The following is a 25,585-nucleotide window of genomic DNA, read 5'->3' as shown; positions in this document are numbered from 1 at the left end:
TTAGGTATAATGTGATCGTTCATGGTGTCCCTATGTCAATAATATTCATCTAAAAAAATGAATTGTTAATATAATTTACCAAATTATATTATCAATGTCAATATTATGATTTTTTTAAAAAGGAAAATTTTAGAAAAGCTACATAGTTAAATTAATAGATGAGAAGTTATTACAATGTATAAAACATACTTCTTAATAATGATTCAATTGATAACATATTGTTTTAATTTTTTGTAATTATGGATAGAGGATCAATCTCTAGAATTTTAGAATGGAAGGACGTGTTAATCATGGTTGAGATAAAGTTACTATTTTAATAAGTTGAGTAATGCTAAAATGGGTGAATTAATGTCTTTTCTTTTGGCATGAACAGTTGAGCTATACTTGTCATTTATTAAAAATTTGAAGGTGAAAAAAAAGTGATTTTGTCTTTGGTTGGAAGGCTGGAACCAATCTTAAGCTGGTAGATGCAAAATGGCCTCCAAGCTTTGAGCCCAAAAGGAAGTCATCAAATATGGGCTTGAGAGAGATTTTGAAAACTTTGCACAACTATCGTGAGTAACCTCATGTATTTGGCAATCTCAAAGTGTGCATTTGACTTACACATAACAACATCAGTAAATTTATTGATGAAGAGAAGAACATGACGGGTCAAAGAGAAAAAATGCATATTCATGTAATACTTGTCACATAATTAAGTTAAAAGAGTAAAAAAATGAAAAAGCTTAAGAGTTTGAGAGTAAAATCCAAGTTACTTCATATATGACTAAAACGATGTATTTATCGATAGGTTGGCTTTAGACTTCTCGTAGTCTGTGTTAGAATATGACTATATTAGATTTTCTAATCAAATTCTACGTGGGATTTTTAGGCTTGAAGGTGCAGTTAAGCGAGAGTTGGACTTCTTGACCTAGACCTCTAAGGTTGAGGAGGAGGAGTCAACCTCTGACAAGAGTTTGACTCAATCCAAAGTCCAAACCCCGTGGCCAAGGAGACCTCCACACCCTCGACCACCAAGGCTGAGGAGGGTGGGTCGACCTTAACCGTCAACCCGGAAAAAAATGCTCTTTCAGCGTCCAACTCATGAGGGAATTAGCAAAGAAGTGTCATATTACTTCACGTGGGAGAATGAAACCTATCCCAATTCACGCCCCCATAGACATCATCTTCTAAATTAAAAATAGAAAGAGATCTCCAGAAGACTCGAAGATCATCATTGAGAAGAAGAATGACCTCTTAATTGTATCAATTTTTCTTTCTTGCTGTCAACGAAAGTTGAATGGCATTGCATGTACTATTGTGGTATAAACTTTTCTTTAACGATATATGACGTGGGAAAATCAAATGTAAATCTTTAATTAAACATATATATTGTTTTTGAGAAAGGAAAAAAAAAATTAATTGTAGACTTATATAAATAATATAGAGAGAGAAATAAGAAAAAAAGAGAAGGTGTTAAAAATAAAATAATGATGAAAGAAGAGTGGAAGGCGGAACGGACGTTACAACGTTGTCCACAAAGAAAAAAGATAAAAACAAACATTTCCTAAACAGAAGCCCAACTCCTTAGCCACGAGAAAAATGCTCTTAATCCTTTTCCTAATTTAATTCCCTCTTCTTTTCCCCCTTTTTTATTATTTTCTATTATTATTTTAATTTAATTCTTACACACCACGATACGACAACACAACCCTTCCACTAATTTCCTCTCTTTCAACCACCGCTCTTCCGCCCAATGGCGACGGCAACTGCGACAGTGAAATTACCCACTGAGAAGCTCATGGGTTGCTTGACATGCCCTCTTTGCCATAACTTGTTTACTAATGCTACCACCATATCTGAATGCCTCCACACATGTAATTCATACACATTCAACCTCTGTTTCTTTCTTTTTTGTTATGGCTCCTATGCTAAAATGTCATATAAATAGATTGTGGATTGTGTTTTAGTTTGCAGGGATTGTATATATGAGAAGATAGCTGAAGAGGAATTAGAGGGTTGTCCTGTCTGCAACACAAATTTAGGGGGTGTGCCATTGGAGAAACTCAGGTATGTTCCCTTTATACTAATTTACATCCTTAATTCAATTTAGAGATAAAATACCATCAGTGATCGGTTTGAAAATATGCAGGGCAGACCACACAATGGATGATTTAAGGGAAAAGATATTTTCTTGTAAATGGAGGAAGGAGAAGGAACCTGAGGAAACACAGTTGTCGTCCTCATCCTCAGTTTCATTGCCTACCAAAAGAAAAGAGGGACCTGTCTCTATTTTAGAGATTGACAATACGTACACAACTTCTGACTCTGGAACATCGAAAAAGTTGTCGGCATCTACAGCACAAGAGAGCTTAACCGAGCAACAATACCTTTCCACCATGATTGATCACACAAAACTCAACTTTGATCAAAATAAGCAGAACAATGGCCAAGTAATGGAAAGAATAATTGATGATTTGAATAAAAAGGAAGCAAGTGTAACATGCTCAAATGATTGTAAGATACAAGATACTCTCCCTAAGGCAGAAACAATCCAGATTGATGATAGCTATTGTAATGTTCAAGAACGTGGTTACAAGCCAATTATGGAAAGAGGTGAAAGAGAATCTCATGGAACTTCAGGTTCAATTGAACATGGTAAATTACAAGATCCTTTAGGTGACATTGATGCAGATAGGCAATGCAACAAGTCATCAAGTCCTATATGGTTTCAACTAGTTGCTTCTGATCACCAGTGAGATTTTAGTAACTTTAGACAAGAAAAAGAATGGTTCTGTTTATTATTCTACTCCTGTGAATGACCAAACACTGACAAGAGCTTTTAATTGACTTTACCAGGGAAGGAAATGAGCCTTTGCCTCAGATTTCCTCAAACTACTTGAGGGTCAGGTTAGTTCTATCTCCTACAGTAACCAGTAGCCCATTTGGCAATCAGCAAACCAAAGCGACTGCCCTGCCCTCCACTGTCCTGTCCCTATTTCTTGCATATTTCGAGTAAATAACAAGTTTCTTATTCAATTTTCCTTTTGATCTTCAATACACAGCGATGGCAGTATACCTGTGTCATTTATCCAGAAATATCTTGCAAAGAAACTAGGTCTTGCTAGTGAGATTGAGGTGATAACCCATCTTCTTCTCCTTAGTTACATTAGCTTTCCTTGTGTTTCAAAGATCTAAAAAGATTCTACCTATGTCACTTTATGCAAGAATGAAAGGCATCAATGTCAAGATGAACTAAAATCTATGCACAGTTCAAACATTCAAGAAACAGAGTCAGTTTATACAGCTATAAAGTAATAACATTTCCTGAATATTTACAGGTGGAAATCTCATTCAAGGGTCAACCAGTGAGCTCCACATTGCATCTACATGACATTGTAGAACTGTGGCGACATACAACCACTAAAGTAGAACTAATACAAATATCTGTGGGCAGCTCGGCCAAGGATTTTGTGATGGTTCTATCTTATGGTCGGAAGTGTTATCACCCTGGAAAATTCACAAATATTTGTGCTCACTTAAACAATGGTGTTCAATAAGAGATCAAATAAACATATTTTATGCATCTGTCTCACACGTTTCCCACGTACGAGTTACACAACAGGCCTCAATTTAGAGGGTCAACTTCTTTCTTTTTCACTAAAACGAGATAATATGGTCAACTAAATCCAAACAGAATACGAGGAAAACTGACATTTAGGTCTCGTGATATCCTTTCTACTCTATCTTTCTTAAATGTTAAACATGCTCATAAGTAGGAGAAAGGAAACTAAAGGCAAAGTTTTCATGTGATCAAAACCCAAAAGAAATGAAAAGCAATGATTTGTTGGCTCAACAATCCATTTCAGTCACAAAGTTGGGAAACATACATCAACACTAACAACACAAGCGACTAATTTTAATTCAAAACAATAATGCAGAAGAATCTAGATTATGAGCATAATGGACGTGAATAATTTTCTGCAATTCATTGTGTTCTGCAATGTACATTTCATCTAAAAATACCAGTATATAGACCAGCAACTATCACTAAACCAATTGAAAAAGAAAAACAGAAGTCCAAATGGTTAAATCTCGAGACAAACCCACATATTCAATCAGATACCGCTGTAATCACCTCTTGGACTCTCCAAAAGGGCATCCCCAAAAGGGTCTTGCATATCCCCAACAAGATCCTCAGTACTCCTCAAAGCCGCATGCAAGCAAACCACCACAGCCCCAATTGCAAGTGAAATCAGCACATTCACAAAAACCCCAGTCAAAGCCAGCGCCAAACCAGTAGCCAATCCAAGAATAATAATCAAAACCAAATCATCCAACTCAAAACCAAAAACCCTAATTGGGTCATCGCGAGAAAAGTAAAGAAAGAACCAGGCAACAAAGACGAGTAAGAAGACAATCATGGAAAATGGATGGTAAATGAGGCCAAGAAAAATGAGAAGCAAGACGACAAGACAGTAATTGGAAAGGAAACGGGTCAAGTTATGAGAAATCCGAGTCGTAGCGTCCGAGAGGGAAGAAGGAAGGCTGAGAGCCGATGGGTCTAGGAATTCCCGCCATGGACGGCGAGTTGCGATGACGGATCGACCGGCTTCCTTGAAAGTGACGGCGAATTCAGCGGTAGACATTGGGATAAAAATCTGAAAATTCTCGCCGGAGCTCCGAAATGGAAAGAAATACAAAAAAGAGAAAGATCCCAATTCCGAAGCTTAAATCTTGAGTCTCACCTTACTTTATACTGATTTATATGAATGATCCAATTCAATCTTAAATGAGAATTCTATAAATATGAAATTAAAATTTTAAAATAAGGAAAAAAAAATGTATACGAAAGAAATGACAGTCAACGGTCAATCTGGAAAAGTTCAACTGTTAACCACTTTCACTCTTGTAATGTTGTATCATATTTCTGTTGCTTTTTATATGTTGAGATTATGATATATATTATGATCATTGTTTCTTTAGTTTTTAAATTCGATAGGTTTGCTTTACAAGCCATGAGTTTGATTGATTATATACGACATAAAAGCTCATCATTATCTTTTCCAGAAAAAGAAAAGTTCATAAAGATGAGCAGTGTAAGAATTAAATCAAAATATGTATAAAAGAGTTTTGAAGTGGTATTGAGAAGATTTATGAATTTATCTGAATTTTAAATACTCTTTTTACTATTATTTTCTACTTCACTTTGATTCACTTTCATTTCTATTGTGAATTTTTATTCAATTTGATTTTAACAAAGTTACCATGTAAGTCAATGTTCCCAAAAGTTTAGTACAAACTTCATTAATTTAAAGTAACGGATGCTTGTTCAGGGTAGTTTTTGTGATTGTGATGAAATTATAATGGAAAAAAAAAAAAAAAAAAACTAAAAAAATTGTTGGGACCAGGATAACATCCAAAAATTCTTCTTTATTTGAAGTCAAGATAACTCTAGAACTCATTCAGTTTCTTTTAACCAATAATGACACTTTTCTACTGCCAACGTGATATATTTAGCCAACTTGAACATAGATTTAACTTATAGGGTGGATGGATAACAATTCACAACAACCCATCACTATTTGAATCAATGAAAAACAAGAAATGCATTGGATTGTAATTTGTAAGACATAGACATCCGTGTCAGTGGGTTGGGTTGAAATATGCCATCATCTTCAGCCTTCAGAACTTCTCTCCCCCTCTCTCATTTTTATTCTTCAAGACCATTGACGTTAGAAGTAGAATATTGCAAACATCGACTCTATTAAGATCTTCAATACAAACTCAAAAGTCCAATACTGTTTTGCAAGTATCTATTCTCCAACTAAAGATTTAAACCATCAGACCTCAAATGTCCTTAATGCAAGACATTTAAATTAACATTCCATGAGAATCTTGAATTATCATGGACAAAAGAACATCGAACAGATATAGAAGGGAAGGAAGAAAAAAGCAAGGCCTGTAAGAGAATATATTACAGTGAAACATTCCCAAGTTTGTGGTTTGTGTTCTAAATTTACAGGTCAAACTCATCGGAGTCCGACAATGAAATAGGTCCAAGTGAGTTGTTACCTTCTAAGCTAGCAAGCATCACAAACTCTTTTTTGATACATCCTCTTTTCTCTATCCATCTCACACCAAGCACACTGAACCGTACAACGACATCGTTACCAATCGTAGCAAATTCTTTGCTTGAGAATACCGGATTTTCACCACCAACGTACTGGTAGGTTGGCATTTTACGAGCTGAAAGAAACACGTACTTGATCGGTCCACATTTTAAGAGTAATCCACGCTGAAATATGTGACGAACAACTCCATGTAAGATCTCCCCCTCAAAAGGCAAAAAGGTTCGGCAAATAAAGGTAATGGGGAATGAAACACATTGAGACTCATTCTTAACAATTCCCTTGCCTATGCTCCTCAAGCTAGTAACAGAAAGAAAATAGCCATGGTCTTTGTTGGCCTTCTCCTTCAATAAGTTTTCTAATAAACATGTTATAATGTACCTCTGGAAATTGTGAGCATCTCTCTTTTCCTTTTCCACTGTGATTTCCACATCTCTCACTAGTTCCACTTCATAAAACATTTCCTAGATCTGATAACATTCAAGTAAACCAACATTTATCAATTTACATCTTATAAGAAACTGGATTTTTTTTTAATCCGAAACAATGTTAAGAACAACAATGCAAAGAACATTTGATTCACCAAATTTGCTTTCTTAGACTATCTGACAAAATATGCAACTCCATTAAACTGTATGAACTCACCCACGTACCACATGGTGCCAAGCTAAAGTATGATCCGTCCTAAGGTCAAAGATTCAAACACCCAACCGCAGTTGTTTAAATAAAAAAAAAACATATCCGCATGATGAAAAATGCTTGAGACTGGGAAATTTAGAGCCATAATTCCAACCATCACTTGAAGGGTAAAACAAAAGCAAAGATAGAAAGAAAACATTTGCTTCATATCGCCCTATAACATTAGCGGAATATATTGGTAGCAGCACTTATAAGGATTCCATGTCATAAATTTGAAGATCCCACTTCGAATAAATACTGTTAACTCTTAAGAAAACGAAAACGAAAACTCTAACAAAGATAGCAAAATGGTTGGTTCCAAAAGGAATAAACACAGGATCCACCCGATTATGCTAGGAGATTTAGATTAAGCCAAATCCGAATCTCTGTTCACAAGCTGACCACACACACACACACACACACACAAAAAGACTTTAATTCGATTAATCAGCACAAAAATAAGAAATTCGTATCACAAATCACCAGGCGATCACAATCCCGAATCCAAACAGAGGGTCGAATCAAGAATCAGACGGCAGAAGAAAAATAATCAGAGACCGCCACAAATGAAAAATGAAAAGGAAAAAAAAAAAACGCATAGAAATCCAATCATCTTACAATTACAGAGAACCAGAAAACGGGTACAGATCCGAAGTTTGAAATGGAAAAGCATCCCTAAAGTGTGGAAAATGAAAACAGGAGGGGAAGAAGCATAGACAGGGAAGGGAATTAGAAGGAAAGGGCGGAGAAAATGATGAGTTACCTGAGTAAGAAAAATGAAGAACGGGAAGGGCGGGAGGGAGGGAGAATTGGGAAGAAGTAGAGAAATGAAATTGGGAGGGCATTAGGAAGAAGAAATGTTGGGGGATGTTAGTGCATTGGAGGAACGGATAAAGGTAAAGGGGAGATGGGTTTGCCATTTTTATACAAAAACAAAAAAGAAAATATGGATTTTGGAAAAAAGGAAGCTGCTCCGATGCCTTTCTCCGATATGATCAATGACGTGTACTATAAATATAAATCCTTCCTATGCATCTCCTCATCCCTATCTATTATTTCTTTATTTAATATGGGTTTCCAATTTGCATTGCAAGATCGTAGTGTGCTATTGTGTCCATCTTCCCCAACATCGCATCTCCCTCCTTTTCATCTTCTTTACAAAGATACTTATATAGTTAAACTAAATGTTCAAGAATTTGTACTTCCACCTCCATTCTCTAATTTGGATTATTGACCATATATTGTTATTCAACATTTTGTAAATTTTAATACTTGGGACTTTAAATAATAATAGAACCAAAGAGAATCAAGAGAAAAGAAGAAGAAACCTATTACAAGGAGAAAGGAGACAAGAATTTTAGGGGTTTTTGCATTTTTTTTAAAAAAATTCAAACATATAATAGAATATGATTCCTTAAAAAGTTTCCTTTCTTTTTTTTTTTAAAAAAACATTTTATTACATTAGATGATCTTAATGGAAATTCTTGGTTATCAAATAAGAGATATGAAGCAAAGAATGTTATAATAAAACAAATCCTTACATAAAACTTTTCGATTTTTAATTATTATTTTTTTATTAACAACGTTTTGAGTTAATTTAGTTTGAGCCATTTTCCTTTAAATATTTTGAGTGCTACTGTTGTGATATTTTAGAGGAGAAAAGTCTAAGTTGCCCTTGAAGAAAAAATATCACAAAATCGTTAATTTTTCTCAAAATCTCATCTCTCACGATTTTGACAACGGCGTTCTCAGGCGGCAACATCAAACGACAACGTCTTTCGACGGCGCCGGCGAGCCTCCTTACCGTTCCCGCGGATAATTTTCGATATTACGCGGAATCAAAATCAGAAAAGTTGAGCTCAGCAAGTTCGTACCTTCCATTATCTGATTTCACATTATTTCTATCTACTTCGTTCGTGGTCCGGGAAGCAAGCAGTTATGCTTCTGTAATCACCGATGGCTCTATTACACAGTCGTTTATGCCATGCCACGAACTTCTTCGATACATTTCAGACTGAATTCCACAGTTCTCACATTTTACTGAAGTACGGTTCGTCTGTTGTCTTCAGAAACCGCTCTTTCTGCTCTTCGTTTTATGGTTTAACCACCGATACTTTTTCCAATGGAATTTCGTATGGGAGTTTAAGCTCGCGAACACCCGTTTACCGATATAATTTGAGAAGAAATTTATCCCGTGTTAGTTGGATAGACAGGTGGAATGAAACCGCGAAACGGAATCGTCCTAAACCACCTCGTGCTGTGTTGGATTATCCCAGTAGCGATGAAAATGAAGTTTCAATTTCAAGTACAGGTTTTTCGAAGAGTTATAGAGCTAGTAGTCGGATTGATGATGATGGAAGAGGCGGAAGTACAATGGAGAAGATAGTGAGGAAATTGAAGAAATTTGGGTACATCGACGATGAGAATAAAGAGAAGGGGGAAGAGAGAGCCATTGAAAAGGGGTCTGTGGAGGACATACTTTATATTGAGGAAGGAATGTTGCCTAATACTCGAGGTGGGTTTTCTAAGGAATCGCCTATGGGAGATGAGAACATGTTTGGAAGTGATGGGGAAGTTAGGTTTCCATGGGAGAAGCCAAAAGAAAAGGAAGATACACATGGGGATTCAACAAGAAGGGGCAGCGCATCATTGGCACAATTGACTCTTCCTGAGCCAGAATTGAGAAGGCTGAGGAACTTGACTTTCCAGAAAAGGCACAAGATGAAGATAGGAGGTGGTGGAGTGACTCAAGCTGTTGTGGATGTCATTCATGAAAAATGGAAATCATCAGAGATTGTGAGGCTTAAAATTCTCGGTCCTCCTGCACTTAACATGAAAAGGATGCATGAGATATTGGAGGTTTGCTTTCTTTGCAGTTCTTTATTTGTTTGCTCATGAAATTTTTGGCATTTGCAAAATAGTAGCGATTTGGCTTCCATAATCATAATGTTATCTCACAAAAAGCTGACGATTGAGCTAGCAAATGAAGTAGTTATAATAGTGATGATAAACCGATTGGAAACTACCATGGTAGATAGAAGATCAAATGACCACATGGAAGGCGTTCCTTGCTTGCAAAGTTCCTTTCCTAGCATAGGCTGGATATGGGCTTAGTTATCCACCCAGTGTGCTTTCATTGTAAGAATAGTCAATTGATGCTGAGACAACTGTTTGAGAGCCATGTCTCAGCCAATGATGAAAATATGAAATTGTATATGAGTTCCCTTTGTTGGCGTGCTACCATCTTCTCTGGATAAACATATCAAGTATGCCTATTTTGAATGTAGCATTCATGATTAGATACTGGGATAAATTTTTTGCAATGTTTCAGAATGATCAAAATACCTGCAAGCTTATTGATGTTCAGATTTTGATTTTGAGCTTTGTAAGAAATCATTGTGTTCCCAGAAACTTCTTAATAGATATGATTTCTATTTTTGCGACTAAAGGTGTGATCGTTTATCATGTCTTATTTGTTCTTTTAACAGAGAAAAACCGGTGGACTGGTTATTTGGAGGTCGGGAACTTCGTTGTCTCTATATAGAGGTGTCAGCTATGAACTTCCTGAAGCACCACAATTTAACAAACGGATTTACAAGAGAAATGAAATCACTGCATTGCCTAAAACTGGTGCTAGTACTATAGCTCCTTCTGAATCTTCTTCTCACCGTAATGTTTATGCTTTGCAACAAAAAAGAGCAGAAACTTCCATAGAGGGTGAACATTGCAGCGAACAATTGACAAAAGTACAAGTGAATTATGAGGATGAAGTAAATAAATTGCTGGATGGTTTGGGTCCAAGATACACAGACTGGCCAGGATTGGATCCTTTGCCCGTAGATGCAGATATGCTCCCAGGAGTAGTTCCTGACTATGAACCTCCATTTAGAATACTTCCTTATGGAGTGAGATCTTCTATTGGAGTTAAGGAAGCCACAGCCTTAAAAAGACTTGCCAGAAGACTCCCTCCTCATTTTGCATTAGGTATTTTCTTCTTGTCAAATTCTTGGTGATATCTGCTGCAGGTGGTGATATTTTTTATGGATACAGGCAGAAACAGACAGCTTCAAGGATTGGCCATTGCAATGACTAAATTGTGGGAACGAAGTTTAATTGCAAAAATCGCCCTGAAACGAGGTGTGCAGCTGACTACTAGCGAAAGAATGGCTGAAGAGATCAAGGTAACGTTTGTTGTTATGGATGAATGTGGTGTATTCATATTACATTATAGCGAGTTTATGAATTGAATGTTTAAGTGGTTCATGTAGAAATTGACGGGAGGCATGCTTCTGTCAAGAAACAAAGACTTTCTGGTATTCTATAGAGGAAAGAGTTTCTTGTCGCCTGAGGTAACTGAAGCTTTGCTAGAAAGGGAGAGGTTGGCAAAATCTCTACAGGACAAGGAAGAACAGGCAAGGTTGAAAGCATCAGCCTTTGTGGTACCCATTGAGAAAACAGAGCAATCTGGAACTGCTGGTTCTCTAGAGGAAACACTAGATGCTGATGCTAGATGGGGAAAGGCTCTGGATGACAAGCACAAGGAAAACGTAATGCGGGAAGCTGAACAATTGAGGCACACCGACCTTGTTAGGAAGTTGGAACGAAAGCTTGCTTTTGTGAGTTTCTTCAATTTGGGTTAACTTCTGCTATCTGAGATCTTCTTCAAATTGTTAATTGCCTTTACTTCATCTAGAATTCTGCTCTTAATGCTGCAAATGGAACCTGCCTTTTTGGTAGAACTGGAGAATGTGAGATTTGATTTTGTTGATCTCCTTGTGATGCTGATATTATAAACATAACTCATGAACTGACTACTTAAGATATGGGACTTCTTATTTCGATGTAGCAGAATCCTTTTTTATTTGAATTATCTGTCTTCTCTAGGCTGAAAGAAAATTGGTGAAAGCTGAACGAACATTAGCTAAGGTCGAAGCATTTATGACACCAGCGAAACGGCAGGCTGAACCTGATAGCATAACTGAGGAGGAAAGATTTATGTTTCGTAAGCTTGGTCTACGAATGAAAGCTTTCTTGCTTCTAGGTAAAACAACTCCCTCCACCATATTCAACTTACTCAGAATTCACTCACTGGGATGGTGTTATTTCAGGTAGGCGTGAAGTTTTCGATGGCACAGTGGAGAACATGCACTTGCATTGGAAGTATCGTGAATTGGTGAAGATCATGATAAAAGCCAATTCCTTTGACCATGTCAAGAATATTGCTCTGCAACTCGAAGCTGAGAGTGGGGGTGTCCTAGTTTCAATTGACAAAGTCTCCAAAGGATATGCTATAATCGTTTATCGAGGAAAGGATTATAAACGGCCATCTTTGCTGAGACCCAAGAATCTTTTGACAAAGAGGAAGGCTCTGGCACGCTCGATCGAGCTTCAAAGGCATGAGGTACAACATTTAAGTTTCTTTTCTTATAGTTGAAAAGCCCTCATGCGTATGAACTTATAGACGAAGAACGAAGTAGACATTTACTGATTCTTGGTTTTCTCATTAATTTGCTCAACAGGCTTTGCTAAAACATATATCAGCAATGCAGAGTAAAGTGGGCAAACTAAATTCTGAAATCGTAAGTCTCCCGCAACTGCAGAAATTATTTCAACTTTTTGGTTCTCTAATTTGATACCTTATTTGATATCTTCTATGTCAAAAGGAACAAATGGAGAAGGTGAAAGACCAAGGGGATGAAGTATTATACAATACTCTAGATTCTGCTTATCCTACTGACAATGACTCGGAGGTCTGTTTATTTTTACTCGATACATTTCTGCTATTTTTGTATCTGTTATCTGCAGATCTAACTTCATGTTCTTATTGTTTTTTTCTTTGGTTGTAGGACGAAAACTCCGATACATATGAGGCATATGATCAGGATAGTGATGTTGAAGATGAAGACGATATCATGGCTAGCGACGAGTACCTAGAAGGGGATATTTCAAATGGAATCCAAGTACAAGAATCAGAGGTTGAATATGAGACCATCTGAATCACGTCGAGTATGAAATTTAATATCTAACACGTGGTGCTTGATGAAGAAGGTGAAACAAAATAATAGTGTGAACAAAGGGATGGAAGAAGGATCTCAAGTATAAGTGTTAACAGTTGAGAGTTGATACTAGGAATTTGTCTGTTCAGTAATCTGAGGATGTATAAATAAAACAATACCATTCGATATCGTTGAAACGCTCCATTTTTTATAGCATATGGCAGAAATTCCATTAATGAACATTGGAAGAAGCTTTGCAAGGCAAACAAATTTTGAAGAACTACATTATTTGGAACGGACAACTTCCGAATGAAGATTCTCTGATACCTTTTGATTGAGTTCAACATTAAAGAATAAAATCAATTTTTCATTTATAGCTGCAAAATTATGTTGTCAAACCGTCAGTGACCAAAATGTGAAGGAACTAGACACTTGGACGCTGCGTGTTGCCATTGTAAGGTTGAACTTTAACTTTCAGAACTCATGAGAGAGGCAAGTGGTATTAGTTACTAGCTACTTGGCTTCCTCGCAGTGAGCCATTTATGAAATGTGCTACCATATAAAATATGTGTGAAAATTTTCAGAACTCATGAAAGAGACAAGTGGTACTAGTTACTAGCTACTAGCTACTTGGCTTCCTCGCAGTGAGCCATTTATGAAATGTGCTACCATATAAAATATGTGTGAAAATGTTGCTAACTCTCATAATTTTCTTCTACATGTCACTAATCGAGGACTTCCTGATGCGGTCATGAAGTGAGCATCAGACGTGGCCAAGCGGACTCAAATGGATCACTGGGACTTGAGTTGACAAGGTTTTAAGCAAGCCTACTATGTCCAAAAGATTCTTATCAATTAGCCTAAACATAATTTAAACTGATTAAAATGTTATATCAAAAGGTCAGAAATTTGACTCGATTGTTTTTAAAATGAAAATCACAAGGTTACCCAATAAAACCTAAACTATTCAAAAACTAACATTGAAATGGTATTCAAACGTTAAAAGAAAAATCGAACGAGAATAAGATGTTTCACCACATGCTAATTTCCATTAAAAAAATAATTACACTCAAATGGCAATCCCTTGTAATTCTTCAACACATGCTCAAATTCCAGAAGATATGCTAACCACTTGCGACATTCACTTTTTGAGAGCACCTAAATTAACATTTGAGTGTTTATATAAAGCAAAATATCAAGACTCATATTTTCAATTACTTACATATATTTTCAAATGATTGTTACTTGAAACAATTTTCCTTTTACGTACAACCAAACAATTTATATGCCTTTCACATTTAGAACTAATAAAAAGATGATTGTTCATTTCCCCCACATAGAAAGAAAAAAGTTGAGTTGCGATGATCAACAAACAACAATAACGTAATGGTTAGTTTCGAGTTTAAGCCACTACAAAACTACATACTAGTAATGACCACTTCGTGCCTACCAACATAAGTGAACATATAGGAAGAGCTTCATACTAGTAATCAACGCAGCTCCAAACAATCTGAAAAAAAGAACCTTAAAAAGCAAACACAAAGGCAATCCCCCCACGAACATCTCAAGCATTCTTTAGATCAAACAAATAAATGCCTTGGTTTAACTCTTGGATGGAGAAAGTAAATCAAGAGCCTGCGTCTGAACCCATCAAAATTATCTTTCATTGTTTGTAGAAAATTAAATTCCAGTCAAAAAGTAATCAAAAATAGACTAATAAAGAAAAATAATTAAATATCCATAAAACTTGAAGAAATGCAGAGTATACTCCAAGACTGACAAATGGTATTCCCTTCTCACTTGAGAGGAATGAACCTCGACGAGTGAGTAGCACCAATACCAGGTCTACCGTGCTTAACAGGCTTGTACGATATGGAAAACTCAGCTAGGTAATGGCCAATCATCTCAGGCTTGATTTCAACCTGATTGAAGGTCTTTCCATTGTAAACTCCAATGATACTTCCAATCATTTCAGGTACTATGATCATGTTACGAAGGTGAGTTCTAACGGGTTCTGGTTTCTCACCCGGGGGTGCCTCACGTTTCTGTAGATATAAGAGGTAAAAACCATATGAGATTGGTATCACTTGTCACAATCTCCAAGTCATCAACCATAAAAAAATCATAAAGCAGTAACATTCGTAGAAGATAGGAAAAATAATTTCATCTGAATATAAAAGCTAAGGGGGAAGGATGCAAATTAGTCATGATTGATGGTGGATTTGACTACATGAGAGTCAGATTCTTGGATCATCAAGAACCATGTGGGTGATCTCATCCTATTTCACCACTAATTGAAAATTCAATAATTGAGAAAGAGAATGGCTCAAATGATCGAAAATTCAAGCTAATTTTGTACTTGGACAACATCAAAAGAGGCACCCAGCAATACAAAACACCACATTTCCAGAAAGCAAATGAATTACGGATATTGCATGCCTTTATCCATCTATGATATCCCGTTTAACGGCGCAACCAATTGACAAGCTTCGTATTGGACTGAAGTTAAAAAAAGGCAGTTAAAGGAAAAACAACAAATTACGTTCCAAAACCCACTCATCGAATATCAACCAATAAAACCATACAAGCCATGGACTTCATAATAGTACATTATGTTAATGTGGATAGCTATTTTTCTATCTAGTTCACTCATATCCAACTACATAAACGCACTAAAATTATGGAAGTAATCACATGAACCTGAATTAGTTTTTTAAAAAAAACAAAAGTTGGAACACTTTTCCAGTTACAAAATGGAACAAAGAAAAATACGAAGTATAACAATTACCGCTTTACGCAGCTTCTTGATAAGAGCCATTGGCTTCCTTGTCAGACCCCTACGGAACCTGAAACAGAAGATCAAGGGAAGCATCAAAATCAGAAAGTTAAACCATTCCAAAAGATCACCCATATATCATTTGAACTACCTTCTGCGAGCCCTGGCAGTGAAGAGCTTGACAAGCTCATCGGTGGACATGTCGAGGAGAGCATCCAAATCGACTCCACGGAAACTGAACTTCTTGAAGGTTCTCTTCTTCGGGACTCCTGCCGCCGCCGCCGCCACATCGGGATTATCGTCCGCCTATGAGCATGAAATTTAGGTCAGATGGAGTACACACATTTCACAACAGAATGCGAGGAATTCCTCGAGGCTTACCATGGTTGGAGTTCAGATATGAGCAGAAGCCGTAGACTGAGCGCAAATGGAGATTCTGGCTGCTAGGGTTTCGAGTGGAGCGAAATTGTCAAATAAAGATCATTTATAAACTCTAAAGCCCTTAGACTTCAATTTTATTTGCATAAACGGACCTGTCATCTTTACTATTCCACTTGGGCCTAAATGCAATTAATCGGCCTCGTTCATAAGCTGCTATGATGAAAATGGGCCGACTATCCAATCAACGAAGCCCAGAAATTAAAAAATTCTTTTTCTTTCTTTCTTTCTCTTTTGTTTTTTTTTTTTTTGAGTTCGAGTTTCAAAATTTAGTCTTTAAATTTTATTTTCAAATAATTAGTGAAAATTTTGTATTTAGTCTCTAAAATTTTTTAATCTTCAAATTTATAAAAATAGATTTATTTACTTCTTCAGTTTTCAAAACATACTTTTTTTTAGTTACTAATTTTTTAAAAATGAGTTTAAAATATCTTTCAAATAATTTTATACTTTTATTTTAATTAATTATATGACATTTTAAATTAAAAAATAATTTATAAAAATCATAATTTTATAGAATTGTTTCTTTTCTAATTTAAATATCATTTATTTATTTATTTAAATCAAACAAAAATATTTCAGAGATTTTTTTAACTTATTTTTAAAATTCAAGGATTAAAAATGCATTTTGACAATTTAGTGATCAAGTAAATCTGTTTTTATAATCTCACAAATTAGAAAAGTAATTTTCTCGTAATTATTTAACCTAACAAATATAGAGAGAGCAAGAGATGTTCTTTTTATTACTTAACAACATTGAAACAATACAATGTATCTTTATGTGTCACTCATCAAGACTTGATTTTTCCCCTTAAAACGATGATGGTATTTTATTTTGTTTATAAGTGGTTACAAACTAAATCAATTAATCTAACTTTATGAGTCAACAAGCTAAGGGTTGGGCATGTGGAAGGCTCCTTGGGAATTAGCAATTTCCCACCAAAATGAAGATCTTTGGTGGTCACCTTGCTTCAATGCCCCATATTGCACTACCCAATCATATACTTCAACGCGGAATTATCAACTCCCATGTGCGTTCAAATTTGCCACCCAAGCCCAAAAATTAGTCTTCGCATGACATGGCATTCCAAGGGAAGTAGACAGTTAATTTTTTAGAAAATTTCATCTGTTTTTTGTGTTTATCTGTTCGTCCACTCTTCAATTTGATTTCGTCTTTTAAGCTTACCTACATGAGAGCTACTTGCATCGACTAGTGTAATATGAAGTCTAAATCTAAACTCTAAATTTGTCACACTTTAATATCTAAATTTGTATATGAAGTGTATAATTTAATTATTCAACAAAACACAAGAGAATGAGATGCTTTTCTTGATAAATTACTTAGTTTCTCTTTGAGTGGGCATCAAATAGAGCATATACAGTGTAGTTCCTTTTGACACTGTCTAGTTATCTTTATACTCATATATGGATAATGTGTTTGTTTACAAAGTTAGTGCGTGATAGTTATTTTAGGAATTATATGCTTTTTGAAGTACTATAAGTAGTGAATAGGTTGGTGTAAGTAGAAAAGTTTGTACCCACTACCTAGAGATGCCCCTATCCTATTCATCATTCCCACCAAATTTTTCATAAACAAAATGTATATGTTTAAACACTTTCTAGAGATGCCCCTATCTTAATCACCATTCCCACCAGTTTTCTCATAAATAAATATATATCTTACACATACACCCACTCACACACGATTAAACATATACATGTTTAAACATTTTTTTTCAAAAATTGTGAATATTTTTTTCAAAAATTGTGAATATAGATACGCCTATTATATATTTCTTTAAATTTTCAATCCAAAACATATTTTCAAATACAACGTAAAAAAAAATTTTACTAAATTTTTGTTTTTCAAAATAATTATTGAATCACAAACCAAACTAGAATTTAAATTTTGAAATGAATCTAAGTTTTGAGTGCAATTTCGTTTTTAGGTAGTTAAGATTATAACTTTCATACGTATATAAAACTTTTTCAAATGCAACCATTATGTATAGATTAAAGAGAACTACCAAAATGAAATAAATATTAACAGTTATTCCTTAAATTCCAGTAGTTTTACCATTTGTTTGGTCTTCATCTATCTGTCTCTACTCTTTCTAGAAGAAAAAAACACATGTGATAATTTGTTGAGTACTTTGCTATTCTAAAAAGAATCAAAATTTAATTTAAATAGCTATCAATCACTAAAAAAAAAATTAATTTAAAAGTGAGTCATAAAATAGTTTAGTTGCAACTATTAATTTTGAAGTGAGAGATTTGATTGTTTTACCTTTACAATAATTCAATACCTTTCTTTTTTAAAGAAAGTTTAACAAAAAAAAAAAGTTTAAATTGATTCATAGAGTTAAATTCATACAACTCAGGGTAAAATAATCTTTGTGATAATTTTTAAGAGGATTGTGTGAAGTTGGTACCATAACTAAAGGTTGGTGGCCAAGTGAATGTGTTAGCTTCCATAAATACCTGTAAGGATATTTATTTTTCAATGGAAAGAATCAAAGTTCTTCTTTTCTTGCATGAGTACTGTTAATTATTATTAAAGTTAAATTTAGCATGGTAATTAAATTCTTCTTGGTTCAATCTTTTTTTCATTTGTTGAATCTTAACGGTAAAACTTTTCTTTTATGTCCACTCTAATTTGTCTTCTACGTTTAAATCATATCATATATTCATTTGGGATGACCAGTAAGGTCTGTCTCACATGGTTTCAACATTCTTTTGAACAGAATGAATCGCCAAAAAGAAGCCGACACATGCGTCGAACTGAATCAAAACCATAAGAAGAGAAGTATTGCGTTTGATAGATTAGTCAAAACTGCAAATGCTTCTTCTTCCTTTTAAAAAGTGAAGATTTTCGTCATTAACATAAACTTCACTTCAACCACCATGAAATTTACAAGTTTTTCATTGTTCTATTTTACTTGAGACTGTTCTTGAACTTTCTAGCTTTTTAATGGCAGATCTCAGCTCTTTCTGAGATTGTAACCTCGAAGGGGTCAAAGCAATTTCTTTCCAAATGGCCTCAGGTTCAGAAAATGGGCTTGGGTTCGGGTATAGTTCGTAAACGGATTCAGCATCGGGGTTCAAATTGCTTAACGTTGTCAAACACGCACTTGCTTCCGCATCAATCGTCTGAAACGGGTCGGTACCGTCTTTTCTATGGATCAACTGTGAATATGGTAGCACGTTTGAAGTAATTAATACATATGAAATTTAACATTTTCCTGAAAAAACTATGTAAAATCAAATTTCAAGGAATAAATTTAGCATACCTTGGGTGGGTTGCCAATGAAATTGGTGGAATATAGCCTGACACTATCAACAACTTCAGAGTATTTTGGAAAAGCATTAGCAAATCTTTTGTGGGATTGCAACTGTGAATTCACCCTCACAGCCCTTCCCATCATTATGGCTCTCCTGTTCAAATCCATTAGAACCTCTCTTAGAACCATAAATGGCTTAATTAAGATGTTCAAATTAAAGGCAAAGCTCCAAAAGTTTGAGTTATATTCTTACGTACCTTATTCCTCTAACAACAGCTAGATGAGCATCACAAACAACTCCAACCAACTCTATTCTATATGGCATTCTATCTTGCATCTCTCCATCCTCTTCTTCTTCACTCACAGGCTCCCAGTAATTCTCTGTGACTTCGCCATTCTCTACCTTGTACCCAACTCCCATACGATATCGACGCTTGTGAATGTTTCGAGCCATTTCAATTGTCTGCATGACATATGGCGCCCACGACAGAGTGCTGTCCAAGATCACATCCCGTCCCTCGTTTAATGCTGTGACCAACAATGAAGATGCAGCATCAATTGAAGGCTGGTGTACCTGATGTGATTTATCACGTAGGTAAGTTAGTTTAGTCATCAAAACAATTCAAGATGTAATTAAATGTGTGGTTTTGCTGAAGAGGAGAAACAATCACCAATTCAGCAGTCTGAAGCATGTCGTCGTGATAGCCCATTGAGCTGATGGCTTTGTAGATAACATCAGTTTCTTTGAAGGCATCTGCCTCTACTGTCACTGTGTTTGTTTCTGCTTCCAACCAGAAGGGCCTGCATAATTTAGCAACTCACTATCAACAAACTTCGTTCTAAAAGCTCTTAAAGTTTTGCCGATCGTAAGAGACTCAGGAACAAAATTACGCACTCTTTGAGAATGTCTTTGAGGACAGTACTCTTGCCAGCCCCCATGCCACCACCCATCATAAGAAGCACAGGGCTCCTCTGTCTTTGAGACGACCGTGGCTTCGTGAGGGAGCATTTCGACTCGCCCTTAGAAGCAGCACAGCCAATCTTCTTCATCTCCTCCACCAAAGTAGAGAACACCCTAGTCATTTTCAAATCCTTGCTCACCCTATCAAATCTTTGCTTCCTATAAAAAATAACAACCAGAAACCCAAAAAAAAGAGAGAAAATTATTAAGAATCTTCATTTCTCAAAGTTATCTAAAGGATCTTAATCCTATAGTTAAGATGCCGTTGTGTCTAAAGTTCAAAACTCAGGAACCAAAATTGACTTCTCAAGAAAATTGACGAAGATGAATAAGGGAATCACCTAGTGGCTGCCACCACAAGGTCTTTCAACTTCTTGTGCTCGGAGTCAACACCCAAAACCTATCAATAAACCCGCCATTAATTAAGGGATACACTGAAATTTTAAATTCGTGTTGACTTTTTTTGGGGGAAATTTGTTGAATTGTACCTGAGTGATCATCAATGAAGCTTGGCTCCAATGGAAGGCGAAATAACTCAAAATACATTGATCAAACTCAGTCACTAACTTCACATACAGAGATTCTCCCCCAGCTTCACTAGCGAAATATGCATAAATTTCTTCCTCACACCCTTTCGTCTTCCTCAAATAGTTGTTTGCTAACTTGCAGAGTTGAGGACACTCATCTACATCTGAAATCCCCAATTGCCTCGCTGAAAGAGAAAACGCAAAATTTTAAGGGCTAAAATTTCTTTTTTTCATAAAAAAATTAATTAAAATAGTTAGAAATTCTGAAAATTTTACCAACATAATGCGAAAATCTCTCCAAGAAATCAACACGGCCAGACTCCGTCCTATGTAGATGCGGAATCAACTTCTGATTGTTGATGACAGGCTTGGAAGTCCGGCGGAAATGGCGGTTACCGGTGGCGGCGACACCTCCAACAAACGACTGATTAAGATAGTGCGATGTTGGAATGAGTTTTCCAAAACCGCCATCTGAGCATAAAACAAGTAGAAATAGAGTTAATGTTGAACATTCGGTGAATTTCAAAGAAGAAGAGAATGAAAGAATTTTTGAAAAATATAGGTTTGGTTACCTTCGTGCTTCATGATGAAAAGATTAGAAGAGCAGAGCGATCGGAGGAAGAGGAAGAAGATTAATGAATTGTTTGATGGTGTTTGAATTTGGAGGTTCATAAATAAATACGATGAGCTTCCACTGATTTTAAAATTGAAAAGTACGTGGGTCAGAGTTTCATTTTTATATTTCATTTGGAAGAGTCTGACAAATCAACTCGGAATTTTACTGTTAGTTTTAATTTTATATTATTTACGTCACTAACCTACAATTGCCTTTCCGTAATCACATTCATTATTAGCTTAATGACCATACCTTAAAATATTAGGTTAAAAATAAAATTGAATATGAGTTTAAATACATAAATCTAATATTTTAACAAAAATATTAAAAATGAAAAATATCCAAATCCAAATATGATTCTTTTGTATAATGTTTGGGTACAAAAAATGGATAAGAGTTATAAGACAAAAGAGTAGTTATTCTCCAACTCAAGTGAAGTAAAAAGGCAGCCCACCTTTTCACAAGTTATTTATTTGTTTTTTTTTCTTTTTTTCATTTTATTAGTTCAATTTATTTTTTCATGAAAATATGTTTCTCAGTAGTATCTTGAGTTCCATCCATATTTATTTACCCACACTACAAAGTGTTCAATCCCTCGTTATTACCAATTAAGACTAACTTTATTCTATGTTTATTAAAAGGTGATAGAATTGATAGGCAATATTAATTCTATTTTTCTACTAATGTTTTTATGGTAAAGTGTCATGTAATCATATAAGTTATACGAGTTTATTTATCTATTTTGTATTTTTTTAAATAATCAAAAATATTAGATGAAAAATTCTTTTACTCTATAGTAATTGTAGAGATGTTCGATTGAATATTTAACGATGAGTATTATTTTTATTCAAATAAACCAAAAGTTAATCAATGGTATAACACATAAAGGATCGTGAAAGTATTGTTTATTCAGTCAAAAAGGAATGTTGTTGAATAAATTACAACGTGTATATATTTTACTAGAAACAATTAAAAAACTTATTAAGGGCATGTTTCATTGTAATAATAATTCAATTTTCAACTATACATCCATCCTTTCTTTAAAAATTACAAAACGTTACACGTTATTCCAAATTCTGATTTTGAACTTTAAATGACATGTTTTAGCATTTTCAACTTTTAAATCTATATATTTTAATTTTTGTCATTCAACTTTAGAAGGTTGATTTTTTTTTTTTTTTGTTAGTATTGTAATTGTGTCACATAACATTAATCCATTTTGATCTCATATTCACTTTAGTTAATTAGATGGACTTAAACCTATATCGATGTATAACAAAATGTTTATTTATTATCTAATTGCATATGTATTATCAATCTGGATGTTAAAAATTCAAATCTCTTTTGACTTATTTAATCTAATATTTTTATTTAAAAAAAATCATAATATATGATATTTTATAAATTACTTTAAAAATCTAAATAAGGCAATTTAAAATTTTTATAATAAAATAAAATTATATCAAATACCCTTTTGAATTAATCTCGTTTTAACTTTATAATTTAAATTAATATATTGTTTCGAAAAGGATATTGTTTCAAAAATATGTAGCATGCTCGTTTTACATTTTTTTTCTTTTTTTTTTTTTTGTCATTTTACATATATATTGATCTTCATTTGTAGTATATAGTGTTTTTCCTTTTTTTTTTTTTTTTTTGTCAATTACGATACTTAAAACTGTTCATTTTGAATATTAGAATTTTTCTTATTTATCTAGAAGATACAAATACAACATAGGTATTTTTGTTCAAACAAATAAAAAAGTTAATCAACAGTATAACACGTAAAGGAAGGCGAGTCAAAAGGAATGTTATTAAATAAAGCAGAAGGTGGATCACGTGTTGTTGCTAGTTAGCAAACAAAAAAAAAAAAAGGCATGCATGTTTTCTCATTGTATTATTCTAAAGAAATTCATTTTCAACTTTACATCCATTATCCTTTCTTTAAAAAAAACAATATACAAGTTTACATCTTATGTTATTTTAATTAAACTCTGATTTTGAAATTTAAAGTTCATATTTTAGCTTTTTCAACGTTTACGTATATTTTTTGAAACAATAGTTTTGTTTTTAATTTTGGTCAATAAACTTTATAAGATTAATTTTTTTGGTTAGTTAAGTGATTGTATTATCATATATGACATTAACATCAATTCATCTAACATTTACTTTAATTAATTAGAAAACGTTAGTTAATTAATATATATATTTTAACTCAGAGTAACTCACTCAAAATTAATAAAATTATTATTAAAATCAAAAGTTCTAATTTCTCTTCCTTAACATATTTAAAAAGCATTCATAATATACATTTGATAGAGATAATGGAAACTTTAAAAATTAAAATAGACATTAAAAATCTAAATTGAATAATTTGGAATTTTCCTAATAAAATAATGGTAAGTCAATTGGCATTTCATTAAACTTGTTTTTAATTAGCTTTATAATTTAAACTAATATATTATTTTTCGAAATTAAAATTTTAAATTACGGAAAGGTGTATGTTGGGAAGTACTGATTTATTCCCTCTTATATTAACATAATTCTATATTGTTATGAGTTTTTTTAGATGGATGACCCACAATTCAAATTGTAATGATTAATTACCGTATGATGATACAGTGATGTATAAATTTACCAAAATAAACATCTGCACGCAAGACTGATTTACTAACTTCTTTCTTATTCCTACTTTTCATACTAAAGTTTATTTTCTAGTATGTTTCAAAAATATTTTAGTCACGTACATGAATCAATATATCAAGTCAATGTATATTGTACTAGTTATTTGATTCCTACATAGTTATCGTACCAAATATATTTTTATAAAGTTTTAATATATGTCAAATGTGTTGGGTGTTGTTTATATCACATATTTAATTTTCTTCTTAAAAAATTATTGTAAATTTTCTATTTGGTACATGAGGATCAAGGGGAATAATTTTCTTTATTCATGTAAGTTTTGAAAAGAAAAAAAGTTTTGGAAAGTTCATCTTCTAGACAAAATTCTCTTACATGCAACTTTATAACTATAATATTAAATATTCGTCTGAAATGAGAAAAAAAAACATCTAAAGAAAGAGATAACAATTATAATACACATAAACTATTGTTAAATTATGCTCACTATCACATGTGAATGTTTATGAACCAAAATAATGAAAATATGTGAACCAAAATTTGTTGAGAAGTGGAAAAGTGAGGATAGAAAGCAATAAAAGAAAGAAAGAAAGAGAGAGGTTGACCAGTGGAATTTGGATTCAAAGTCAATAAAGACCGGAACACATGAAACTTCCTTGAAATTACTATACCGTTTTTCCAACAAACGTGTCCTATTTTAAAAAATACAAATAAAAGTCAATGAATTTCTGGTAATTTTACAGCTAACCAATTTCTTTTCTTTTCAATCTGAAATTTATTTGAATACGTGCAAAAATTCATTATTATTTTGTATTAAAGTTGAATTTTGTTTTCATTATATATATTTCAATCTGAAGATTATATTTTATATATAATGTTCGTCTCTCTCTCACACCCCCACAAGTTCTACTTTTAATATATTGTTTTTTCCTTGGCTTATTCTTCTGGGGTTTAGTTATTTATCTTCAACAATGTTGTCTATATTTGATTTGAAGATCTCAGAAAATTTATTTAATACAATCACATCGATTCTGTAATGAGAAAATTGGAAACTTTTTTATTTTATCAATATGTTTCACTGTTATATATATATAATCTCTTCTAATTTGTTTTGTCAATTATTATATATGAATTTAAGAAGTTCACTAGATATCATAAAATTAATATACATATTATAATAATGACTAACACTATACTTTATATTATATTTTTGTAAAATTTTGAAACTTCGATTATGATGGTAAATAATATATACTATGTTCAACTTGTATATTAATGCAGGTGACCATCCCTTCCTAAGAATGTAAGGTTTGAATGTGCTTTTATTCACACCTTACAAAACGACTTAAGTTTATATTTTGAAATATTATTGCTCAAACTCTTTGAAAAATATTTGAAAAAAAGTTAAAATGAGATTCTAGAAATATAGACTATGTCAAATATAAAAATAAACAGAGAAAATTATGTATCCAACAAACCCACGAGATACGGCCCATCCATACATTTGAAAGTTTCAATACAGAAAAGAAGAATGGTAAAATTAGATTAACTAGATTGATATA

At 33.7% G+C, this 25,585-nt stretch overlaps 6 protein-coding genes across 7 annotated transcripts; 2 read left to right on the top strand and 4 right to left on the bottom strand.

The window, feature by feature from the left end:
• Window positions 1-997: 997 nt before the first annotated feature.
• Window positions 998-3,565, top strand: LOC101216620 (E3 ubiquitin protein ligase DRIP2). Its single transcript, XM_031883374.1, has 6 exons — window positions 998-1,856; window positions 1,950-2,049; window positions 2,132-2,734; window positions 2,839-2,889; window positions 3,045-3,117; window positions 3,321-3,565. The coding sequence occupies exons 1-6, from the start codon at window positions 1,736-1,738 to the stop codon at window positions 3,537-3,539; spliced, it is 1,167 nt and encodes a 388-aa protein (XP_031739234.1). The 5' UTR covers window positions 998-1,735; the 3' UTR covers window positions 3,540-3,565.
• Window positions 3,566-3,809: 244 nt separating this feature from the next.
• On the bottom strand, window positions 3,810-4,784 carry LOC101217951 (PRA1 family protein D). The gene has a single exon (XM_031883375.1). The coding sequence runs from the start codon at window positions 4,626-4,628 to the stop codon at window positions 4,098-4,100; it is 531 nt and encodes a 176-aa protein (XP_031739235.1). The 5' UTR covers window positions 4,629-4,784; the 3' UTR covers window positions 3,810-4,097.
• Window positions 4,785-5,392: 608 nt separating this feature from the next.
• Window positions 5,393-7,778, bottom strand: LOC101218353 (DNA-directed RNA polymerase V subunit 7). Of its 2 annotated transcripts, none has more exons than XM_004134053.3 (2): window positions 7,552-7,778; window positions 5,393-6,580 (listed from the first exon to the last, which is right to left on the bottom strand). In XM_004134053.3, the coding sequence occupies exon 2, from the start codon at window positions 6,569-6,571 to the stop codon at window positions 5,999-6,001; it is 573 nt and encodes a 190-aa protein (XP_004134101.1). In that variant the 5' UTR covers window positions 6,572-6,580; window positions 7,552-7,778; the 3' UTR covers window positions 5,393-5,998. The 2 variants fall into 2 exon arrangements, with proteins under 2 accessions (XP_004134101.1, XP_004134102.1); XM_004134054.3 differs by lacking the exon at window positions 7,552-7,778 and adding an exon at window positions 7,407-7,545.
• A 725-nt stretch (window positions 7,779-8,503) lies between these two features.
• LOC101216848 (CRM-domain containing factor CFM3A, chloroplastic/mitochondrial) lies at window positions 8,504-13,128 on the top strand. Its single transcript, XM_004134046.3, has 9 exons — window positions 8,504-9,647; window positions 10,277-10,772; window positions 10,839-10,969; window positions 11,057-11,404; window positions 11,673-11,829; window positions 11,897-12,189; window positions 12,308-12,367; window positions 12,452-12,538; window positions 12,635-13,128. Exons 1-9 carry the CDS (start codon window positions 8,745-8,747, stop codon window positions 12,782-12,784), a joined length of 2,625 nt encoding a protein of 874 aa, XP_004134094.1. The 5' UTR covers window positions 8,504-8,744; the 3' UTR covers window positions 12,785-13,128.
• Window positions 13,129-14,358: 1,230 nt separating this feature from the next.
• On the bottom strand, window positions 14,359-16,097 carry LOC101217711 (40S ribosomal protein S15-4). Its single transcript, XM_004134050.3, has 4 exons — window positions 15,942-16,097; window positions 15,712-15,866; window positions 15,573-15,630; window positions 14,359-14,829 (listed from the first exon to the last, which is right to left on the bottom strand). Exons 1-4 carry the CDS (start codon window positions 15,942-15,944, stop codon window positions 14,581-14,583), a joined length of 465 nt encoding a protein of 154 aa, XP_004134098.1. The 5' UTR covers window positions 15,945-16,097; the 3' UTR covers window positions 14,359-14,580.
• Window positions 16,098-18,659: 2,562 nt separating this feature from the next.
• On the bottom strand, window positions 18,660-21,481 carry LOC101217085. Its single transcript, XM_011652645.2, has 9 exons — window positions 21,340-21,481; window positions 21,044-21,238; window positions 20,729-20,952; window positions 20,582-20,640; window positions 20,175-20,399; window positions 19,951-20,080; window positions 19,537-19,853; window positions 19,289-19,433; window positions 18,660-19,184 (listed from the first exon to the last, which is right to left on the bottom strand). Exons 1-9 carry the CDS (start codon window positions 21,437-21,439, stop codon window positions 18,921-18,923), a joined length of 1,659 nt encoding a protein of 552 aa, XP_011650947.2. The 5' UTR covers window positions 21,440-21,481; the 3' UTR covers window positions 18,660-18,920.
• Between the last annotated feature and the right edge of the window lie 4,104 nt (window positions 21,482-25,585).

The sequence above is a fragment of the Cucumis sativus genome, chromosome 3 (genome assembly GCF_000004075.3).
Source record: "Cucumis sativus cultivar 9930 chromosome 3, Cucumber_9930_V3, whole genome shotgun sequence".
In the NCBI taxonomy this organism is placed as follows: domain Eukaryota; kingdom Viridiplantae; phylum Streptophyta; class Magnoliopsida; order Cucurbitales; family Cucurbitaceae; genus Cucumis; species Cucumis sativus.
This window is presented reverse-complemented; position numbering and strand designations above follow the sequence as displayed.